The sequence below is a fragment of the Bubalus kerabau genome, chromosome 4 (assembly GCF_029407905.1).
Source record: "Bubalus kerabau isolate K-KA32 ecotype Philippines breed swamp buffalo chromosome 4, PCC_UOA_SB_1v2, whole genome shotgun sequence".
NCBI lineage: Eukaryota > Metazoa > Chordata > Mammalia > Artiodactyla > Bovidae > Bubalus > Bubalus kerabau.
The window spans coordinates 21,574,899-21,594,206 of NC_073627.1; the positions used below are offsets into that span (position 1 = coordinate 21,574,899).

At 52.3% G+C, this 19,308-nt stretch overlaps 3 protein-coding genes and 1 non-coding gene across 12 annotated transcripts; 1 reads left to right on the plus strand and 3 right to left on the minus strand.

The window, feature by feature from the left end:
• The first annotated feature begins 1,761 nt into the window (after positions 1-1,761).
• Positions 1,762-7,822, plus strand: PSMC3IP (PSMC3 interacting protein). Of its 2 annotated transcripts, XR_008712931.1 has the most exons (9): positions 1,762-1,896; positions 1,984-2,084; positions 2,265-2,354; positions 4,428-4,539; positions 5,239-5,384; positions 5,498-5,551; positions 5,683-5,742; positions 5,823-5,934; positions 7,577-7,822. XR_008712931.1 is itself a non-coding variant. In XM_055575834.1 (8 exons), exons 1-8 carry the CDS (start codon positions 1,863-1,865, stop codon positions 5,877-5,879), a joined length of 654 nt encoding a protein of 217 aa, XP_055431809.1. In that variant the 5' UTR covers positions 1,762-1,862; the 3' UTR covers positions 5,880-6,494. The 2 variants fall into 2 exon arrangements, 1 of the variants encoding a protein (XP_055431809.1); XM_055575834.1 differs by lacking the exon at positions 7,577-7,822 and having other exon boundaries at positions 5,823-6,494.
• TRNAE-UUC (transfer RNA glutamic acid (anticodon UUC)) lies at positions 2,852-2,924 on the minus strand. Its single transcript has one exon. It is a non-coding gene; the product is annotated as a tRNA-Glu (tRNA).
• Positions 6,099-13,280, minus strand: MLX (MAX dimerization protein MLX). Of its 6 annotated transcripts, none has more exons than XR_008712930.1 (9): positions 13,001-13,219; positions 12,719-12,755; positions 12,140-12,229; positions 11,765-11,871; positions 11,421-11,520; positions 11,109-11,208; positions 10,543-10,744; positions 7,077-7,236; positions 6,099-6,534 (listed from the first exon to the last, which is right to left on the minus strand). XR_008712930.1 is itself a non-coding variant. In XM_055575830.1 (9 exons), coding segments are annotated over exons 1-9 (828 nt in total). In that variant the 5' UTR covers positions 13,205-13,280; the 3' UTR covers positions 6,099-6,533. The 6 variants fall into 6 exon arrangements, 5 of the variants coding, with proteins under 5 accessions (XP_055431805.1, XP_055431807.1, XP_055431804.1 ...); XM_055575830.1 differs by having other exon boundaries at positions 10,554-10,744; positions 13,163-13,280; XM_055575832.1 differs by having other exon boundaries at positions 6,099-7,236; positions 13,163-13,279.
• A 686-nt stretch (positions 13,281-13,966) lies between these two features.
• On the minus strand, positions 13,967-18,082 carry COASY (Coenzyme A synthase). Of its 3 annotated transcripts, XM_055575823.1 has the most exons (10): positions 17,953-18,082; positions 16,856-17,563; positions 16,066-16,280; positions 15,683-15,814; positions 15,364-15,553; positions 15,215-15,279; positions 14,943-15,027; positions 14,684-14,781; positions 14,453-14,599; positions 13,967-14,351 (listed from the first exon to the last, which is right to left on the minus strand). In XM_055575823.1, exons 2-10 carry the CDS (start codon positions 17,550-17,552, stop codon positions 14,292-14,294), a joined length of 1,689 nt encoding a protein of 562 aa, XP_055431798.1. In that variant the 5' UTR covers positions 17,553-17,563; positions 17,953-18,082; the 3' UTR covers positions 13,967-14,291. The 3 variants fall into 3 exon arrangements, 2 of the variants coding, with proteins under 2 accessions (XP_055431798.1, XP_055431797.1); XR_008712928.1 differs by lacking the exon at positions 14,684-14,781; XM_055575822.1 differs by having other exon boundaries at positions 14,453-14,781.
• Positions 18,083-19,308: the final 1,226 nt, after the last annotated feature.

The following is a 19,308-nucleotide window of genomic DNA, read 5'->3' on the forward strand; positions in this document are numbered from 1 at the left end:
CTGTAATCAGCAGAAACCCCTGTATGGGGTATCTATATTCTACTGGCCCTAGTAAAAATCATGTGAGACAAAAACAAAATGATCACCAGTTCTAAACCCATGCCTCCCCAATCAGAGCTCAAGCCAAATTCTCCTAATCATCTATCCCTCCACATAAATTAACCCTTTGCTGATCCTCAGGGACCACTCCCTCCAACACCCTGCACCTGGGTGATGGATGTTGGACAGAGCCCGTTTTCACGTGCTGCAGGTGGGAGTGTGCTAACGTGTTTGCTCTTTGTTGATGGACAAGGTAGAGGCCAGGGAGTAAAAATAGTCAACGGTGAGAGGAGAGAAGAGCTGGGTGTCTGATTCAGTCACTTCCCTTTGTGTGAAGTTTAGAGTAACAGCCTCTCCCTCGCTTTAGGCTTCTCAGACTTTGGACACCTCTCTTCTCAGAGCCCAGATGTCTTACAGGTGAGCTCTGATGCGGAAGAAAACAGGAGGTGTGGGAAAGGAGTGGGATTTTGTGCGTTTGCATGAGTGTGTGTAGCTTCAGGCCTTGGGAGTTGGCAGGAGGGAGAAAAGGAAGGAGAGCAAAATCTTTGGAAGGTGTGTTTTGTACCTGCGGATCCTGCTCTGAATCTCCTTAGTCCTCCACTGTGAATCCGGATGGGGATGAGGGTGGGAGGGGTGCTGGGGAATAAATCTTGTATGAGAACAACTTTTAAGAGACTTAACGTTGAATTGTGTCTTAGCCTTGAAAGGTCTTGCTAATCTGAGATGTTATTAGAGGAGGTGACAGCCTCAAAGAAAGCCCAATGTGTGAGGGACCCACTTGCCCATCCTTGGTTTTTTCTGTGACGGCCAGAAAAATCACCATGGTAGGAAGCTAACCCCCATCTCCAGGAGAGCCCAGATAGCATAACCGGCGCTCCTGGCTGGCATCTAACCTGCAGTTCCATCATTTCTAATTCTTAATTGTCCGCTAAACGTGTGAAGAGGAATACAGGTTTCAAAGGCTAATGAGATTTGAGGTAATAGAGGCTTTTAAAAGCAGCACCATGCCCCACTGGATTCTTTGAGCTGCAGGAACAGCTGCTCTTTGGCCTTCAGCTGACCTCAGAAACTAGAAATAACTTATTTTAAGGCTTTGTCCCACTCGCCACTGTGGGCGGGAATGGAAAGCACCTGTCAGGTGTTGCCCTAAGACTGTCTCTGCCAAAAAGAAACTTATACAAGCTTTGTGGCTTACGATCAGCCCCCTCCCAACCATACCTTCAACCACAGCGTGTGCTGAGCGCCCCCTGCGTGAGAAGCTCGGTAACGGGCAAACAAACGCAGCGTTATTCCTTGCAGGGCGCCTACGCGTCGTTCTATTAAGTCTTCACAACCCCCCACCCCCCGCAAGCACCTCTGGTTGCCGTTTTACAAAAGATAAAAACCGAGAGAAAGGCTTGGGCCATGGGACGGGACACGCCTTTGGGTAACTGTGACCTTGAGCAAGTCACTTGCCCAGCGGGAGCTGATGCCGAGATTCCTTTCCACTCAAATATTCAGTCCAGCTCATGGTCGCTGGAGCTGGGTCCCGAGACTCCAAGGCGTGATACCATACAGCCCTGGTTCTGAAGGGAGGAAGGGAGAGGTTCGAAGCGTACACCCCACCTCTCCAGCAGAGACCCAGGCCGCTGGGGCGGGAGCCGGGCTCCCTAGAGCAGGCCGAACTGAACTACGGTGCCCGGGAAGGGCCGCTCCGCTCCGCTCCTCGCGAAGGCTGCCCCCAGCCAATCATACTTGAGGCCCGCCCTGCTCTTTGCCGGAAGGAGCCGTTACCCCGAGCAACTACAACGTCCGGTTTTCGGAGTTTGGTGGCGGGAAAAGCCATGAGTAAAGGGCGGTCAGAAGCTGCCGCGGGAGGTAACTGCCGTGGGAGCTGGGAGACCGGGAGGAGGGTGGGTAGGGGTCGGTTGAAGGACCCCCTTCCTGCCTTGTCTCTATCCGTAGCCTCCGGGATCCTGCTGAAGTACCTACAGGAGCAGAACCGGCCCTACAGTGCCCAGGACGTGTTCGGGAACCTGCAGCGGGAACATGGGCTGGGCAAGACGGTGAGAACCCTCTCTTGGGACCCCGGGACCTCCCCTGGGACCCCCGGGTCCTGCACCTCCAGGTTGCCATTTTATCCCAGGGCTTCCTAAGGCTTGTCGGGCGCTTCCCCCATCATTGGTGACATCCTTCCGGCTCCCAAAGTCCCTCTCCTGACTGCTCCGTCCTCTCGCCTCTGTCAGGCGGTGGTGAAGGCGCTGGAGCAGCTGGCCCAACAAGGCAAAATCAAAGAGAAGATGTATGGCAAGCAGAAGATATACTTTGCGGACCAGGTGAGGGAAACAGATGTATGAGAGCCCGGCATTAGGTCAGTCAGCCCCTAGTATGAACTCTATTTGGGAGAATTGAAGCATCCCGTGAAATTCACCCGTCTTAGGTCATTTAAAGGGCCCCAGCCAACCTTTAGGACAAAGTGTGGGCTTCCTTTGCTGTCATCCAGACTTCACTAGATTTCCAGACTTGAAATATGATCGATGACAGAAGATCCTGAATTGTTGCTGTCGAGGTCCATTTACGCGTGGAAGTTCTTATTCCCAGTCATCTAGAATGAGAACCAGTCTGCCAAATTGTTTTCCTTCTGTTTGCGGCCCAGACCCCCTTCAGACCCATCGGAATCAATATTGCCAAAGTAGAATGCTTCGTTTCTCCCCTAAACCGACTCCTTTTGTGTTCTTCTCCCTAACGGAATCATTCTTCACCCAGGCCAGAGAGTAGGGAGTCATTCTTTTTGTTTTTGGTTGGCCTCACCACACAGCTTGTGGGATCTTCATTTCCCAACCAGGGATTGAACCCGGGCCCTCAGCAGTGAAAGCACTGAGTCCTAACCACTGGACCACCAGGGAATTCCTTGGGAAATTATTCTTCCTTATTTTACACCTAGTCCGCCATCAAGCCCAGGTGTTTCTCCTTTCTTGACTCCATCCTCCTTTCCAGCTGCCACCACTGCTGTGCTTCAGGTGTTCCTCGTCTACTGCAGTATCCTCCTGATCGCCTGGGCTCCTTACACATATCTTAAACATTGCAGCCGGAATAATCTATGTACATGCAACTCTAGTCATGCCATTTCCCTACCAAAAATTCCAGTGCTTCTTAGAACAGATAAAAGGCACTCAGAGACTTGGCTCCAGCCTCTCCTGTCCTGGTTATTTCTCCATCCATCAATACTAGCCCATTTAGATGTATTTAACTCCTGTGGCCTTTGCTTGTTGTCCTTCCTCTGCCCGGGTTTTGGAGTCCCTTCTTCTGCTGCCCAGCTAACTCTGACTCATCCATTAGGATTTCACTCAGGCATCACCTCTGGAAACCTTCCTTACTGCTCTGAACTAACTGCTTTCCTCAGGCACTTACCTCTTTGAGGCATCCTCTATTTTAATTGTCTTTCACTTGCCTCCATTACAAAACTGAAGCTCTTCTAAAGCAGACCCCATTTGTCATCCATCTTCCTTTACTCAGTACCCCTACAAGATTTAACATCCACTGTCAAGGCTAATTTCCCTAAAGTAGGTTTCATTATATTACTGCTGTACTGAAGATTCCATAAAGAAGTTGGCAGATTTTTTCCTGTAAAGGGGCCGGTTAATATTTTTATGCTTTGCAGGCCAGCTGCACAGCTGTCAGTGGCATTCAGGCCTGCCATTGTAGGGCGAAACCAGCCATACACAGTATGTAGATGAATGGGTATGGCTATGTTTCCATAAATTTTTTGTTTTTAAAAACATACATCTGGCAGGATTTGGCCTGCAGGTTGTAGTGCTGCCTTCTGCCTTAATGGTTTACTGCACTTGATTGTAGAGTCCAAACTGCTCAGGGTGGCATTCCAGTTCTTTCTATCCTGCTTCCCATCACCAACTGACAGGAGGCCGCTGAGCCCCAGCACAGGCCTTTTCTAGCAGCTGCTCACATGGAAGGGGTGCCTCCGACTCACTGATGTCCTTATCTGAATACCTCCCACCATGCCTCTTCACCTGTCTTGAATCTTACTACTGTGGAAACCTGTAATTAGGTATCAGCCCCTGGAAAAGAATGTTTCTTTACTTCCTCAGCCCAGTGAGTAGTTTTGCTAGTAAACTGCAAGATTATTTCTGTTCTATTGGTCAGGATCCCACACCTCAAAGCCCCTGAGGACGAATAGCAGGTTTCAACTTGTTCTTTCTTGTAGCTTTTTGAGGAAACAGGTACTAGACTAAACGACTGCTCAGAAGTACCCTCCCACTACCTTCCTGGGCCCTCTGGAGGGCTGGGGAGCCCCAGATTTTCAAGTGTGTATGAACATTGCCTTCCCAGATGTGGGTCCCCTCTTGTGCCTCTCATCAGCCTGCCTCTGTTTTTCCTTTTGTCTCTGGCAGGACCAGTTTGACGTGGTCTGTGATGCTGACCTCCAAGGCCTGGATGCCAAAATATTGGCTCTCACGGCTAAGGTGCAGAGCCTGCAGCAGGGCTGCCGCCACATGGAGGCTGGTAGGACTGGCAGCCCCTGGAACGTGCCCCTACTGTCAGGGTTGGTCCCAAGGTCAGGGATTACCAAGTGCAGGATTTATTGAGTGCAGTGACATCTCGCAGCAGAGATCCCTTTGCTAGGCTGCCACAGGCATTATGGGCTTCTCTGGTGGCTCAGTGGTAAAAGAATCCACCATTCAATGCAGGAAACAGGGGTTTGATCCGTGGGTCAGGAAGATCCCCTGGAGAAGGAAATGGCAACCCACTCCAGTATTCTTGCCTGGAGAATCCCATGGACGGAGGAGCAGGCTGCAGTCGGGGGTCACAAGAGTCAGACACGACTTAGCCACTAAATAACAACATAGGCATCACATTCAACTTAATGTGTAACAACTAATGGCTTATGAAGACAAATGGGCAAGACAGACATTCACGTTCCCTACAGTGATATCAATACACGGTTCCCACACTCCCCTTTATTCTGCCTATTTAATTGACTACAGCTAATAGTCTACTCAAACTTATACTCCCCAACTGTTTGTAGATTTAGGAGGAAAGAAAACTGGAATAAACTGGTAATTCGGTAAGCATTAGTCTTTCTTGAGGCTTTCCAGAATATAGGACCCATTCTGAACCCAGTATGGAGAGAGCCCAGAGCAAGGTGGAGGCCTGGTCTCTTACCTCAGGGTAGCCATTGACTTCAGGGAGGTGTGGTTTTAGAGCTGAAGGAGTTAACTAGTGCCCTGACCACACCGGAGATGCAGAAAGAGATCGAGGAGCTAAAGAAGGAATGTGCTGGCTACAGAGAAAGACTGAAGAACATCAAAGCGGCCACCAACCACGTGACTCCAGAAGAGAAAGAGCAGGTGGGCTGGGAGGGAGGTGGAGCAGGGAGGGCTGCCTCTGCAGGTTCGAAGTGAGGAGGAGGGTTGACCCCAGCAGCTGCTGTGGGCTCAAAGGAACCTGTTTCCCTGTCTAGGTGTACAAGGAGAGGCAGAGGTACCACAAGGAGTGGAGGCGGCGCAAGAGGATGGTAAGTGTAGGGGAGCTCTAGGAAGGCCCTGGATGATAGCAGCCCCCGGGGACACAGCTGCCTCATTTCAGGGGCCCGTCGGGCATGTCCAGTACTGGCATCTGAAAGCGGGTGGTCTTGTTTCTTCTCAGGCAACAGAGCTGTCTGATGCCATCCTTGAAGGATACCCCAAGAGCAAGAAGCAGTTCTTTGTAAGTGGTGCTCGCCCTCCCTTGCTCCCCTGGGACTTTGATCCAAGGCAGTCTCATTCCCTTGTCTCGCTGCCCCACAGGAGGAAGTTGGGATAGAGACGGATGAAGATCACAATGTCAAGCTCCCAGATCCCTGAGAGGCTCCCGCGGCAGGACTGGGAACAGACGTTCTGGACTGGCTGCCGTGTTTAGGTCAGCTCTTTTGTTGTTCCTGGTGGTGCCCACCTTTGAGCACACACTAGAGTACTGGGTGGAGGGAGGGAGCGCAGGTGGCCCAGAGAGGATGGGCATGCTCATTTCATCAGCCACTTGTCGACTGCTTGAAGTCAACACTTAAATGTGGAACAACGCTAAAGGACAGCATTTGGCGATATTTATTGTAATATAATTTGATACAAAAATATTTCATTTCCTCTGGATAATCACACCTCCCAACTATCAAACCTGAGGAAGGCAAAAGGGAGCTTGGGAACAAGGGCAGAGAGAGGCTGCCATACACAGCATTCAAGAAGCCCAGGGCCTTACCCAGGATTCTCCTGGGCTCTGCAAGTCAGAAGGCCTTTAAAGAATCTCCTCTACCCACCTTCACCCCACCCCAAGTCCTGGGAGAAACGTAGGAAGCACTGAGACGGTAGAGGGCCAGATACACTTGACAGAAAGGCTGCAAGTAGTCTGGAGGCCAGTTAATTTTCCAAAATTGTAACTTTAGCAAAATTGCATTGTTTAGAAAAATTAAAAACATTTAATATGTAGTGTTGAGTCACACTTGACTTCGCTGTGCACTGCTACCGCCTGTGGGGACAGAGGGCAGGAGTGGGTGGGGAGGTTGCTTCCCTCTACCACCCAGAGCGGGGGGGCAGTGGAGTAGGGGGCAAGGGCAGGAACCTGGCAGCCCTGCCCTGAGTTGGCCAGAAAAAGCTCTGGCCTCACCTTGGACTGACCAGGCAGCCCTAGCCTAGGTATGAGGCCGCCTTCCACCCCTCATGACTGTGGGAGTACTTCCTCTTACTCCCTTCTTCCCATCCAACTACTGCCAAATGGCTGCACTGGCTCAGTGTTGCCAGAGACACCAAAACAGGCAAATAGTTACCAAATATGAGCAGGAATTCGAGGCTTCAAAAAAGGGGAGAGGCCAGGAGCTCTTTAGGGTGCCAAGAGCAGACCTCTATCCTGAGGACTTCTATGGGAGGGGGAAAGACTAGGTAGGTTTGAGATCTATGGTCAGATAAAATAAATTAAAGCTTTCATAATATTCCCCCCACCAACCCAATGAAGGGGGGGGGCGGGGCATGGAGGAAGCTGGGGAGCCAAACACCGAGGAGAAAGCAGCTCACTAGTGTGCAGTGTCACGGTCCACTCTCATAAGCCCAGTGGCTCCATGGCCAAGTAGGAGACTCAAAGCCTCTTGCTGGCTGTTCTGCAGGTTCCAAGAGTTGGTCAATAAAGCTGGTTCTTCAGTTGGTGCAGGACGCCAATCACAATTTCCCGTAGGGTCTGGTGAGGGCAGCACAGAAAGAAAGAAAGATGACAGTCAAGGAGGGCACAGGGCTGCTCAGTGACACCTGCCTGGGCCAGGTGCGCTCTTTAGAGCACCATTAAAACAAAAAGCCCCTGGAAAGCACTGACGGCTGCAGTTTACCTTGCACATGCCCCCAGAATAGGCTGAGATGCACTGCTCTGTGATAAAGCAAACACAGAAATGATTAATGGTGTACTTTAGGTGGGGCTATTTGAGGGTTCATTGTAAAACTTGCAATGCTGCAGTATGTTCACGGTGTTTTACAATAAAAATTTGGGACATGGCTTCAGCTGAAAGCATTTCTTCTAAAATCAGGAACAAAACATGGATGCCCAGTCTCACCATTTTTATTCAACAAAGTCTTCGAACTCCTAGTTATACTAATTGGAGAAGAAATAAAAGGAATCCAAATTGGGAAGGAAGAAATAAAACTGTTTGCAGATGACAAGATATTAAACATGGAAAGTTCTAAAGACGCCATCAGAAAACTACTAGAGCTCAACAATGAATTCGTAAAGTTGCAGAATACTACACTGATGTACAGAAACCTCTTGCATTTCTTTAACAATGAAGGATCAAAGAGAAATGTAGGAAACAATCCCATTGACCATCACATCAAAAAGAATAAAAGACCTAGGAATAAACCTACCTAAGGAGGCAAAGACCTGTACTCAGAATAAGATCCTGATGAAAGAAACTGAACACAAACAGAAAGACACAACCTGTTGTTGGGCTGGAGACTCAACATGGTTAACATGACCATCTACCCAAGGCAATCTAAAGACCCAGTGCAGTCCATATCAAAATACTAACGGCATTTTTCACAGAACCAGAACAAATAACTTTAAATGTTGTATGGAAACACAAAAGACCCTGAATAACCAAAATAATCTTGAGAAAGAACAGAACTGGAGGAATCATATGACCTGACTTCAAACTATACTTACTACAAAAGCTACAGTAGTCAAAAGAGTATGATACTGGCACAAAAACAGACAAGATCAACAGAACAGGAGAGTCCAAAAATAAACCCACGCACTCACGGTCAGTTCATGTACAACAAAGGAGGCAAGAATACACAGCGGAGAAAAGACAGTCTGTTCAGTAAGTGGTGCTCGGAAAACTGGACAGCTACATGTAAAAGAATGAAAGTAAAACATTCTCTAACACTATATACAAAAACTCAAAATAGATGAAAGACCTAAAGTAAGGCTGGATACTATAAAATCTCAGAGAAAAACACATGCAGAAGACTCGGACATAAATCACAGCACTATTTTATTAGAGCCATCTCCTAACGGAAATTAAACGGGGCCCTAGTTGAACTTAAAAGCTATTACACTGCAAAGGAAACCACTGACAAAAAGACAACCTACTGAATGGGAGAAAATATTTGCAAATGATATGACTGACAAGGGGTTAATATCCAACATATATAAACAGCTGATAACAGCTCAGCATCAGAACAACAACTAGGGAATTTCCTGGTGCTCCAGTGGTTAGGACTCGGTGCTTTCACTGCTGTGGCCCGGGTTCAGCCCCTGGTCAGAGAACTAAGATCACACAAGCCACATGGTGTGGCCAAAAAAAAATCCCTGGAAAACAACCCAATTAAAAAATGGGCAGAAGAACTGAATGGACATTTTTCCAAAGAGGAACTGCAGGTGTCCAACAGGGACATGAAGCTGAACGTGAGAAATGTAAATCAAAACCACAATCATCTATCACCTCATACCTGTCAGAATGGCTATCATCAAAAAGAACACAAATAATAAACGGTGGTAAGGATGTGGAGAAGAGAGGACTCTTGCACACTGCTGGTGGGAATGTAAATTGGTGCAGCTACTGTGGAAAATAATAATAGAGATTTCTCAAAAAACTCAAAGAGCTACCAAATGATCCAGCACTTCCACCCTGAGGTATATGTTTGAAAAAAAAAAACAAATACGTGTGTATATTCGAAAAAACAAAAACACTAATTCAGAATGTGTGTGTGATGGAATACTACTCGGCCATAAAGAACGAAATAATCCATTTGCTGCAACATGGATGGACCTAGAGATGATCATATTAATCAGCAAACGAAGTCATAAAGACAAATACCATATATCACTTATATGTGGAATCTAAAGTACAACACAAAGTATCTATGAAACAAGATATACAGAACAGACTTGTGGTTGAGAGGGCAGGGTGGGTAGGGGAGAGGAGGAGTTTGGCATTAAGAGACAAACTTACACGTAGGATGATAATAAGGTTGCACTGAATAGCACAGAAACTTACTATCTGGGACAAACCATAGTAGAAAAGAATATGAAAAAGAATGAACATAACTGAGTCACTGCTTACAGCAGGAATTAATACTGTAAATCAACTATACTTCAATAAAACTTAAAAATCTGAAAAACCCCAGATGAATGAGTAAAAATGTGGTACACAAACACAATGGAATACTTCTCAGTTAAAATAAAAAGACAAAACTGAAAATTTGCCTTTTCAGCAACATGTATGGACTTAGCATTATGCAAGTGAAATGAGTCAGAGAGAGACAAATACTATAGGACATCACTTACAAGTGGAATCTAAAAAAATTACAATAAACCAGAGAATATAACAAAAAAGTAGACTCATAGTACGGTGGACAAGCTGGTGGTTACCAGTCGGGAATGGGGGTTGGGGGAACATCAGGTGGGGGAATGGGAGGTACAAGCGACTGGGGGTGTTGTACAACATGAGGAATACAACCAATGTTTTGTGATAACTGGAAATGTAGAGTCGCTTTTTAAAATTATACAGAAAAAAACACTGGGAAACAAAAAGAAATCTCAGATACAAGTCAAGCCTCAGTAAAATCAACCAGACCTCAAAAGACTCAGTCAACCGTTAAACACACTATTACAAATAATAATTAGGAACCCCAAGGAAAACTACTGTAGGGGCCTAGGGGTGGGGGCCTTAAATCTTTTCCCAAAACCCCAAGTTAAGTGCAAGTGATCCGGGCTCACTTGCTGGGCAGGCAAGCAGTGCCCGAGGCTGCTGTTACTTGCCACAACGTGAACCAAACAAAGGCCTTGCATGAGTGAGTGCTCAGATCATTCTTGCAAAATGAAGCCTCCACAGGAGTATCTGGGCTAGAAAGCAGAGGGAAACAGGAATACAAGTTGTAAAAATACCCTCAAGAAACCTAAAAGCTGCTGCCCTGCCTCTCTGAACAAATCACAGCTTGGGTCACTTTGCCTGAGCGAAGAGCCCCTGACCCCGTGACTACTGCCGCCCCGTACCTGAGGCTTACAGTGCTCCTCAATCCAGCTGAAGACACAGGCCGACAGCTCCTGGAAGCTCGCCACAGAGATGGAGGCATTGAAGGACTGGAAGAGGGAGTCCATGATGCCTTGAAACACGTTGAACTTGACCTGGTCCGAGACCTGGTCCTCCCCCTCATGGGGGTTGTCCTGGTGTGCCTTCACAATCTGCTCATAGTTCCTGAAATCGAGCAGGCCAGGCCTGAGGGGCTGCAGCAGCTCTCCTGGCCCCTGAAGAGTAATAGCGCTTACCCTCCATGCTCCCCGGGGAAGGAGATTCCCAGCGAACTTGTGGGATGGATTCAACATCAGCTTCTACGTCAGCGGTGATGGCCTACCCCCTCCAACCTTTCCTTCATTAAATCCCACAGGTGTTTCCAGAGTATTATTTGCTACAGTTGGGATTAAGTGGTGCCTACCACACAAGGGAGTAAGAATATCATCTGATGCGGCCTTTGAAGAAGGGCAGGGTGTGAACTGAAGAGGCCTCAGAGTCCCCTCAGAACCAGATGCCCTGGTTCCCCCAACCCAACACCCCCCCTTACACTTTCATGATCTTTAGGGCCATGACATCCTTGCGGAGCGTGGATACCTCCTCCTCCTGCTTTTTCTTCTCCTTGTGCAAAAACTGGATGTAGTCAATGGCTGGAGTGGGGGTGGGCAGAGGGGGTGGGCGGAGAGGACGTCTCAACAGAAAGACAAGGCTGATTTTGACTCCCCTTCCCTCCAGGCCCCACTTCCCCACCCCCCACCTCCTTAAAACCATCCCACCCGGGCCAGGCCAAAAGCGGCTCTGAGGCTCTAGCCTTCTCACAGCCCCCTTGGCTCCAAGCCCTCCAGCGCTCTCCTGGCCATACTCTTCTGCAGCACGATGGCTTTGCTGAGTTTTTGAGAGCCAAGGGAGAAGTCCTGCTGTTGGCAGGTGGGAACGATGGTCTGTAGATCATCATAGCCTCTCTGTGGAGAGAGCAGGGGAAATGGGGTCCTTTACGGAGGGGTCAAGACAAACCGGCACGCAGCTTTTCTTCCATGATACCAAGTTCCATGCTCGCTCACTCAGAGGGGTAGAAAGGAAGGAGAAGTTCACGTCCAGGGCCTAGACTAGCTGTCCCCAAGCTTGCTTGGGACTGCCTGCCGGGGCCAGGGCAGAGTGGATCTGAAGTGTGCAGGCGCTCCCTGAGGTGCGGGCCTCCCCAATCACCTTGATGGCGTCCCTCCTCTTCTGCTCGGCCTGAGTGTGTGCTCGCCGCCGCCGGTCCTTGTAGGACTCCTTGTAGGATTCCTGGTGGTAATCGCTGTCCTCGTCATCTACGCTCAGGGTTGGGGGCAGGAAGAGGTCATTCTGGGGCCCAGTGGGGCCCAGCTAGCCCACGTTCCCCAGCTGGGAAGAACCTGGTGCCCAGAGATGGCGAATGGATACGAGAAGCTAATACCCTAGATGACGTAAGGGTGAAACCCTGTGTCTAGAACTAGGGTTCCAGCGCCCCCATGTGGAAGGCAGGAGCTGCCTTGTCTAAGAAAAAGACTAAAATGAAGGCACATCTGGTTCCCCGGGTGGGGGGATGTTGCCGCCTACCTGTGTTGGGGACAGAAGAGGCACTGGTGGAACCGATGCTATTAGCTCTGGACACTACACTCCCCTTGCGGGTGCCTTCTACAAAAAGCCCTGGAAAAGAGAGGCCCCAATCACTAAGGAATAGAATAGGGGGAGGGGCTCTGCTAGGCTCTCAGACACCTGTGGGCCCAATGGCTTCCTGAGCCCTAAATGCTGACCTCTCTCCTTCAACCCCAAAGCCAGCCATCCTGGGCCACCCACTTCCTGTCGTGCCATGCCGCAGTGCTCCCGTCCCTAGTCTACACTGCTCCACAGGCCTGCAAGGATACCTCCTGTCTCACAAAGTGGCATCTGGGCGTGATGATGGAGAGTGACCGGCTGGCCCTGTTTCCATCACTTCCCTGCTCCAGGGCAGAGGGAACTAGGTGTCACCCTTGGATGCTTCCTGCCCCTGTCCTCCAGAGCCTCCCTCGCTGCTCAGGCCCGCTCAGCTCAGGGACGGTGGGCTGTGCTCAGGTGTGGCTGCCAAGGCCTCGCGAATCCATCGGGCTGAGGTGGCAGTGTCCCTCCAGAGGTGAAGAGGGTGCGAGAGGCACTCACCAGGGTCCAGACTGTTGTCGCTGTAGGCATACTCCACCTGCGGCACCGAGCAAGGGAGAAGCCCGTCAGGCCTCCTCCGCCCCTGCACGCGTGTACACACACGGACACACATACGTACACACTTGGGGTGCGCGGGCAGTCGCAGGATTCCCCCCAAGCCAAGAGCGGCTAGGCCGCGGGAGCGCCGCCCCTCGGCAGGACCCCGTCCGCCCACTCCACGCCCCCAGCCCTCCAGTCCCGTCCCCTCACACCCGCGCGCACACGCCTCAGATGTCTTCCCACCTTGGCACACACAGGGTGAGAGCTGTCTTCTCTGCAGCCCCAGGGCCCGAGGAGCGGGGGTAGCTCTGGGGACTGCAGGGAGTCCCCTAGTCTTCCAGACCCTCTACGCGTTCGAGCCCGACCCGCCCTCCCCTCGCCGGCGTGCGCGCCCACGGGGCTTGCCTTGACCCAGGGGTCCTCCGGAGAGGCGCCCGGCTCCGTCATGTCCGACCCACCGAACCGGAAACCTGCCAGCAGGCGGGTCCCCGGCCTGGAGGAAGAGGCGAGGCGCGCTCACGTGACCCAAACCCACCAACCCGCAGCCCAGTGGCGGGGGCGGGGCGGCTGCGCATGCGTGGTCCGGCGGACAACCCCCACGCCCGGCCGCAGCCGCAGCCTAGAACGTGCCCCGCCTGCTGTCGGAGCTGACACTGGTGGCCTCGGGGCAACCCTCCTCACTAGTCCCTGCTCTTGCTCAGGATAGATGTTCCAGCCGCCGCGACATGAAGCACATTCCGTGAAACGGGGTCCCTTTAAGAGGCTTGTCAGCATAATGTCGCAGCGCAGGCGCACCGCCGTGCCCAGCGGGCTCCCGGGACCGGACGAGTTTCCCAGACCTGCACTTCTGGCCACCTCTTCCGACCCCGCCGAAATGCAACCTCTGTGAGGCCAGGGGCTCGAGTGGCTTGTTGAAGGAAGCTCCTCCAACACCCAGCCCAGAGTCTGGCAGGATACTTGTGGAATTAAGAAAGCCTGTTAGCCAAATTTCGCTGCTTTGTAAGCTAAGGAAACTGAGTTGCCAGGAAGGTCCAGAACTTATCCAGAAGTGCACAGCTAGCCAGTGACAGGGCCAATGCTGGCCTCAGTCTGGCTAGCTTCAGAAGCCACACTCTTAACCACTGCACTTCTGGCTTCTCAGGCCTGGGCCTTGCACTTGGGGCTCAAGGGTCACAAAGATACCCAGAGTCATTGAAGCAGGAAGCAGACACCATGGCAACATTCACCTTTAATTCTGTTACAAGTTCCAGTGTTTGCCCTGGCCCCAGCCCAGCATGGGTACCAAAGACCTGTGGATAAGAGCGGGGATAGAACAACGCCGGGGGCCTGCACCGCGTGAGCTGCATCCTCAGTGTTGGCCACACACTGGCAAGCTGGGTAGGCTTCCTGTGTCCAGCGGGCCCAGCGCTGCCCTGCCCAACTTAGCTCAGAGCCCTCTAGGCCCAAGCTAGAGTGAGCTTCAAGGTTCCATTCCTCCTCACCGCTGGATCTCGTCAGCTCCAGGGGCCACTTTGACCCCACAGAGAACTGTCAGTCATGGGCCTGATGGTGCCTCGGAGATGCGCTTCTGCAGGAGGGCCCAGGCTTTCTCCACCTTGGGACGGGCCGGAATGTCAGGAAGAAAACGGGGACAGGGTTAGACAGGTATTCACTGAGACTCCCTCCCCACAACCCAGCCTTTCCCTGGGCACCAACCTGGCGCTGGGTGACATGCGGCTCCCACATGGTGCTCAGCACCACGTGGCTCTGATCCACAAGCTGCTGCCCACTCATCTGGCTCTGCAGCCTGCTCTGAGCCGCAGCCTCACTCAGGCCATCCCTCTCCATGATGCGTCGTATTGCCTGGGCAGATAGGGCATTCGTCAGCCCACTGGTTCTGGGCAGGAACCGGGCTACAATGATGGAGTGGGGGTGGGATCCAGATACCTCGGTCTCAGGGATGACAACTGTCCACACCTCATGCACCATGTTCTGCCAGCCGGCTTCAAGCAGCATGGCGGCATCAATCACGCACACACGCTTTCCTGTGGGGAGACGCCAGTCACTGCCAGCAGCACCCCACCACTTGCTACCAGTCATAGAGCCAAGGAAACGTAGTCCCAGGGAAAGTGGATAGTCTGATTTGGGGTGGGGGAGCTCTGGGGGTAGAATCTGCTCCACTTGTTTCCCTGGGCTGCTCACTCACCCTCAGCCACAGCCTGATCCATCTCCTCTCTGGCCAGCTTTGCGATAACTGGCCACATAATGTCCGTGAGTATCTTCAGCTGCTTCTAAGGAAGGGAATAGAAGGGGTGGGCCAAGTTCACCTTCCCCCAGAGATGGAGCCAGCCCGAGGGAGCAGGTGGTGGGGAACAGGTGGTGGAGACTAGCATTTGGGGCCAGAACAGAGAGGTTCATTGGGTCCCCACCTCCGGGTCTGGCAGTAGCTGCAGAGGCCTTGGAGAGGTGTGTGTTTACCTTGTTCCCAAACACCCGGCTGCCTAGGACCTTCCTGTTGATAATGCCATCTTTATGGAGAATATCTGGATGACAGAGACAGAGGACTGGGCAAGGAGGCCAGGCCACCTCCTTGCTTCAGGCCACCTCCAGTCCTCCCCACTTATTACCTGTTCCAAAGGCTTCCACCACTGGCTGGTAGGCAGGACCGCCAGGGGCATAGGCCCGGTGACCCAGGTGGTCACTGTCAATGATATACGCCCCCAGGCCCTTCAGCCGCTGAGCTACTGAGCTCTTCCCAGAGCCGCTGATGCCCGTCAGCCCAATCACGTAGAAACCTGGGGGAAGCTCTGGCCTCTTCTACAGGTACATAAGAGAGAACCCCAGTTACTAGGGTCCCCAGACTCAGGATGGAGGCTGAACCATTCAGTCTTTGCTCTCCAGCAATCCCAGCCCACCCACATGGGGGTTGGGGGGGTAGGGGCTTACATATGGAGGCCGGAGCAGGTTTCCCAGCATTTGTTGGCGGAAGCTGGAGGAGCTGACTTTGTCCTCCTCGTTTTCCTTGTGGTTCAGGTCCTTCAGCAGCTGGATCTGGTACAAAGTGAGCTCCTCTAGGTCCTGAAGCAAAGGAAGAGTGAGGAGAGAGAAGGAGGGGTGAGATGGACAAGGACAAATCTATCACCTCCTCCCCTGCCTACCCCAGAGGTGGAGCTTGCCTCAGAGGGCAAGGTGGGAACCAGTTCCTCCTTGCCTCTTCCCACCACCTTCAGCCCTCTCTTCCCTCCTCTGGGGTCACAGTACTTCCAACAGCCCCCAGTGGCCTTCCCCATCCCCATCCACTCCCTCTGCCAGTTGCCCTCAGGGGTTACATTCTCAAGGCGGAAGCGGTTGACGGCCATCCCCCCACGATAGGTCTCCTCGCTGACCACCAGGAACTCCAGAGAGGGGTCAGAGCCAGCGGGCCCATAGGGGTCGAGCAGGGGGATGATATCAAATGTCAAGGAGGGCTTGATGTCCACCAGGAACTCACTCAGATGTTCCACGCGTTCTGTGTAGGGCTGGAGCAGCTCAGGGAGCAACTTGCCTGGGGAAGGAGCCCAGAAGAACAGTGAGATCTTCTTACCGGGGAGGACGAGGGTGGGCCAGTTTGGGGAAGAGTGTCCCCAAGCATCCTATCTCCAGAGGGGAGGTGGGGGCAGGACAAAGGGGCCTATGAGGAGGAGGCAGCAGGCAAGCACAGTACTGCTGCAAGGGCTGGCACATGTGCAGAGAACTGGCAGTGCCAGGAGGTGTCAGATTAAGAATTCCAAGAGCCAGAGAATTTCTAGAGCCTCCTCTTACTGCCCCTGGCACTGCTACCTACAGCTTACTCATCCATTTATTCCCAGGGGCTCAGACTTTAGGATTCATCACCTGGAGAACTTGTTTATAAGTGCAGATTCTTTGGCTCCACATTTGGGGGATCCTGATTGAATGGTGACTAGACCACACACCAAAAAATCTGCATTTATTCATTTAACATATCCCCTCAGTGTAAACTGAGCTCCAGGCACTGTGACATTTAGGAGGGGTGGGAAGTAACGGATGGGCCCCCTTCCTCAGTCTTGGCCTGCGGGGGGAGGGTTAGACCGCCAGGATCCAGAGTCTCTTGTCACTCACTCTTCAGCAGGTCTTTGTCGGCCACTCCCACCACAAGCTGCTCCTGAGCCAGGATGCACGCGACACTGAGCAACACCTTGTGGGCATTGTGGAGGCGGTCAAAGGTGCCGCCCACAGCCCCCCGCTGGTGGCCACGCACTGGCTGCTTTGCAGACCTGGCCACAGGGGAGGTTGGCCTGATGGTGGAGGGTAAGTGGACGCCCAGGGACCCCGCGGGGGGCACTGCAGGCCCGTAATCTGGGTACAGCAGCACTGAAGACAGTTGCGGGCAACAGCTGTAACAGCTGGTGGCGTAACGCTCGAGCTGTTGCTTGGCCGGGTTGTACTGGCTTCCGTCCAGGGTCTGGAAGTCAGTCAGGACCACTTCCGGCGGGTGGGCCAGATTCTGGACTGAGGTGGGTAGGGGAGGGAGACAGCTCTTGGTTCGGATATTTGTCAGCAGAATTCTGACGTCCAGGTGCCTGTGGACATCGGCGCCTGCGTAGAGGTGCGTGATGAAATCGAGAACTTCAAACGTGGCCTGCACGGGGCTAGACTGGGGTTGAGCCGGGCCGCCCAGGCTCATGCCCGGCTGCAGGTGTACATAGAGCGTGTGATTCACCAGCCGGGCTGCCGAAGACAGGATGGGAGCCAGGCGAGAGGCCAGGGAAGTCAGCGGCGTTGTCAGCACCAGGAGGCCCGACCGGAACACGGCCATCCTTCCCAGGCCTGCAGACAGTCGGGGAGACGAGGCGAGGGTGAATGGGTGGTATGTGTTTGAGGCCGAAAACTGTAGGGGGACTCGGACCCAAGAGAGGGAGACCTGGAGCAGGGACGGGGTTCTCACTGCCAATCGAGAGGAACCTGGGGAAGGGGACTGGGCTTGGTAAATGGCGCCTCCGGGCTGTGTTCTAATCTCGGTTTTATCATCTCTCAGAGCGGTGAATTCGCTGAATTGAATCAAAATCCTGGGGTGGGGAGAGGAACTAGGCAGGAGCCCCTGCGTCGTAAGACTGGGGATCCAGAAATCCCGGGCGTTCTTGCTGAGCTGCACCAGCATCTTCAAGGAATTGGAGGAGGGGACTAGAAGAGGACACTCAGGCTCGGGTCCTACTTACTGAGACCTCCGGGCTTTGGTTCCGCTTGCACTACCACGGAGGGTTCCCCATCCACTACCCGTTAACACAAGTTCCGGAACTGTGACTCGAAACTACGGAACCTAAGAAAGGCCAAAAATCTCAGCTTTGGTTCGGCGAGGGATTCTCGCGAGATTTTTCATTTGAAGGCAGGCGGGGGCGGGGGCGGGGGCGGTTGCTTGCGGTTGCAAAGGGGCGAAGCTCTGAGGCGTAGGAGGTGCGTGAAAACTTGTTTGCCAAACCCAACCTCACGGAAACTGGGCGGGGCGGGGCAAAGCGGCTGGAGAAGGAAACAGCAACCCACTCCAGTATTCTTGCTTGAAAAATCCCACGGACAGAGGAGCTTGCCGGGTTACACTCCATGGGGTCGCAAAGAGTCGGACACAACTGGAGAGACTTAGCACGCGCGCAGGGCAAGGCGGGCTTGAAAGCCTGTTTAACGGGTGCCCTTCAGACTCTGAGAGAAGAGACTGGCTTCAGCCAGGTCACTCGGGAAACAGCGGCAAAGGCGGAACTAACACCTGGCTTTCCTGCTTAATAAATCGCGGGGACAGAGATGGAGGGATGTGTCATAGGGTAGCATTTAAGTTAGTGCTCGGCGTCCCCAGAGCCCTCCTGACGCCCTCCCAATCTAAGGATCTGGTCACGGAACAGTTGTGTCCAAGTCCCCATTTCACAGATGGAAACATTGAGGCCCTGTATGTTCCAGGGACATCTAGGGAGGTAAGGACAGAGGCCATGTGTCGTGGCTCCCGTGCAGTGCTCTCCACATCACCCAGAACTAGTGATATGACAGTTTTCCCGAGAAAGGAGGAAGAAGAGGAGAGCTCTGCGTGTGAGCTCAGTAGAGCTGCCAGAGAATGGTTCCTGTGGGAGGAAGAAAAGGCAGCGGGGCTGGGGGAGGAGACTCAGTGGCGAGAATTTACCATGAGGCTAAAGAGTGCTGGTCTGGGGAAGGAAATGGCCACCCACTCCAGTATTCTTGCCTGGAGAATTCCTTGGACAGAGGAGCCTGGTGGGCCATAGTCCATACGGTCGCGAAGAGTCGGACACGACTGTAGTGACTTAGCACGCAAAGAGTGCTGGAGAGGCTGGAATTGGTAGTCTTAGCAGCAGCAGCAGCAGCAGTGGGAAGACAAAGCCAAGTTGCCATTAGGAACATTTCAGGTAAATTGTCCAGGGCGATCTCAAAACGGAGGGAAACCAGTTTCCAAGATCCACTATAGTAATATGCTGTGGTTTCTGTTCTCATACTAAATAAATGCTCACTTGCACATTTAATTTTGTTTTTATCATAAAGAGATCTCCCAAAGTGTACAAGCTTCTGGCCTCACAGAA

Coding starts and splice junctions, on each gene's coding strand:
- PSMC3IP (XM_055575834.1), top strand. CDS start 1,863: ATGAGTAAAGGGCGGTCAGAAGCTGCCGCGGGAG. Junction 4,540..5,238: donor CTGCCGCCACATGGAGGCTG/GTAGGACTGGCA, acceptor GTGTGGTTTTAG/AGCTGAAGGAGTTAACTAGT. Junction 5,552..5,682: donor GGAGGCGGCGCAAGAGGATG/GTAAGTGTAGGG, acceptor GTTTCTTCTCAG/GCAACAGAGCTGTCTGATGC.
- COASY (XM_055575822.1), bottom strand. CDS start 17,552: ATGGCCGTGTTCCGGTCGGGCCTCCTGGTGCTGACAACGCCGCTGACT. Junction 15,028..15,214: donor GCCGGGTGTTTGGGAACAAG/GTAAACACACAC, acceptor TCCCTTCCTTAG/AAGCAGCTGAAGATACTCAC. Junction 14,782..14,942: donor GGATCAGGCTGTGGCTGAGG/GTGAGTGAGCAG, acceptor GTCTCCCCACAG/GAAAGCGTGTGTGCGTGATT.
- MLX (XM_055575829.1), bottom strand. CDS start 13,204: ATGACGGAGCCGGGCGCCTCTCCGGAGGACCCCTGGGTCAAGGCAAGC. Junction 12,230..12,718: donor CGACAACAGTCTGGACCCTG/GTGAGTGCCTCT, acceptor TCTCTTTTCCAG/GGCTTTTTGTAGAAGGCACC. Junction 11,209..11,420: donor AGCCATCGTGCTGCAGAAGA/GTATGGCCAGGA, acceptor CCCCCACTCCAG/CCATTGACTACATCCAGTTT.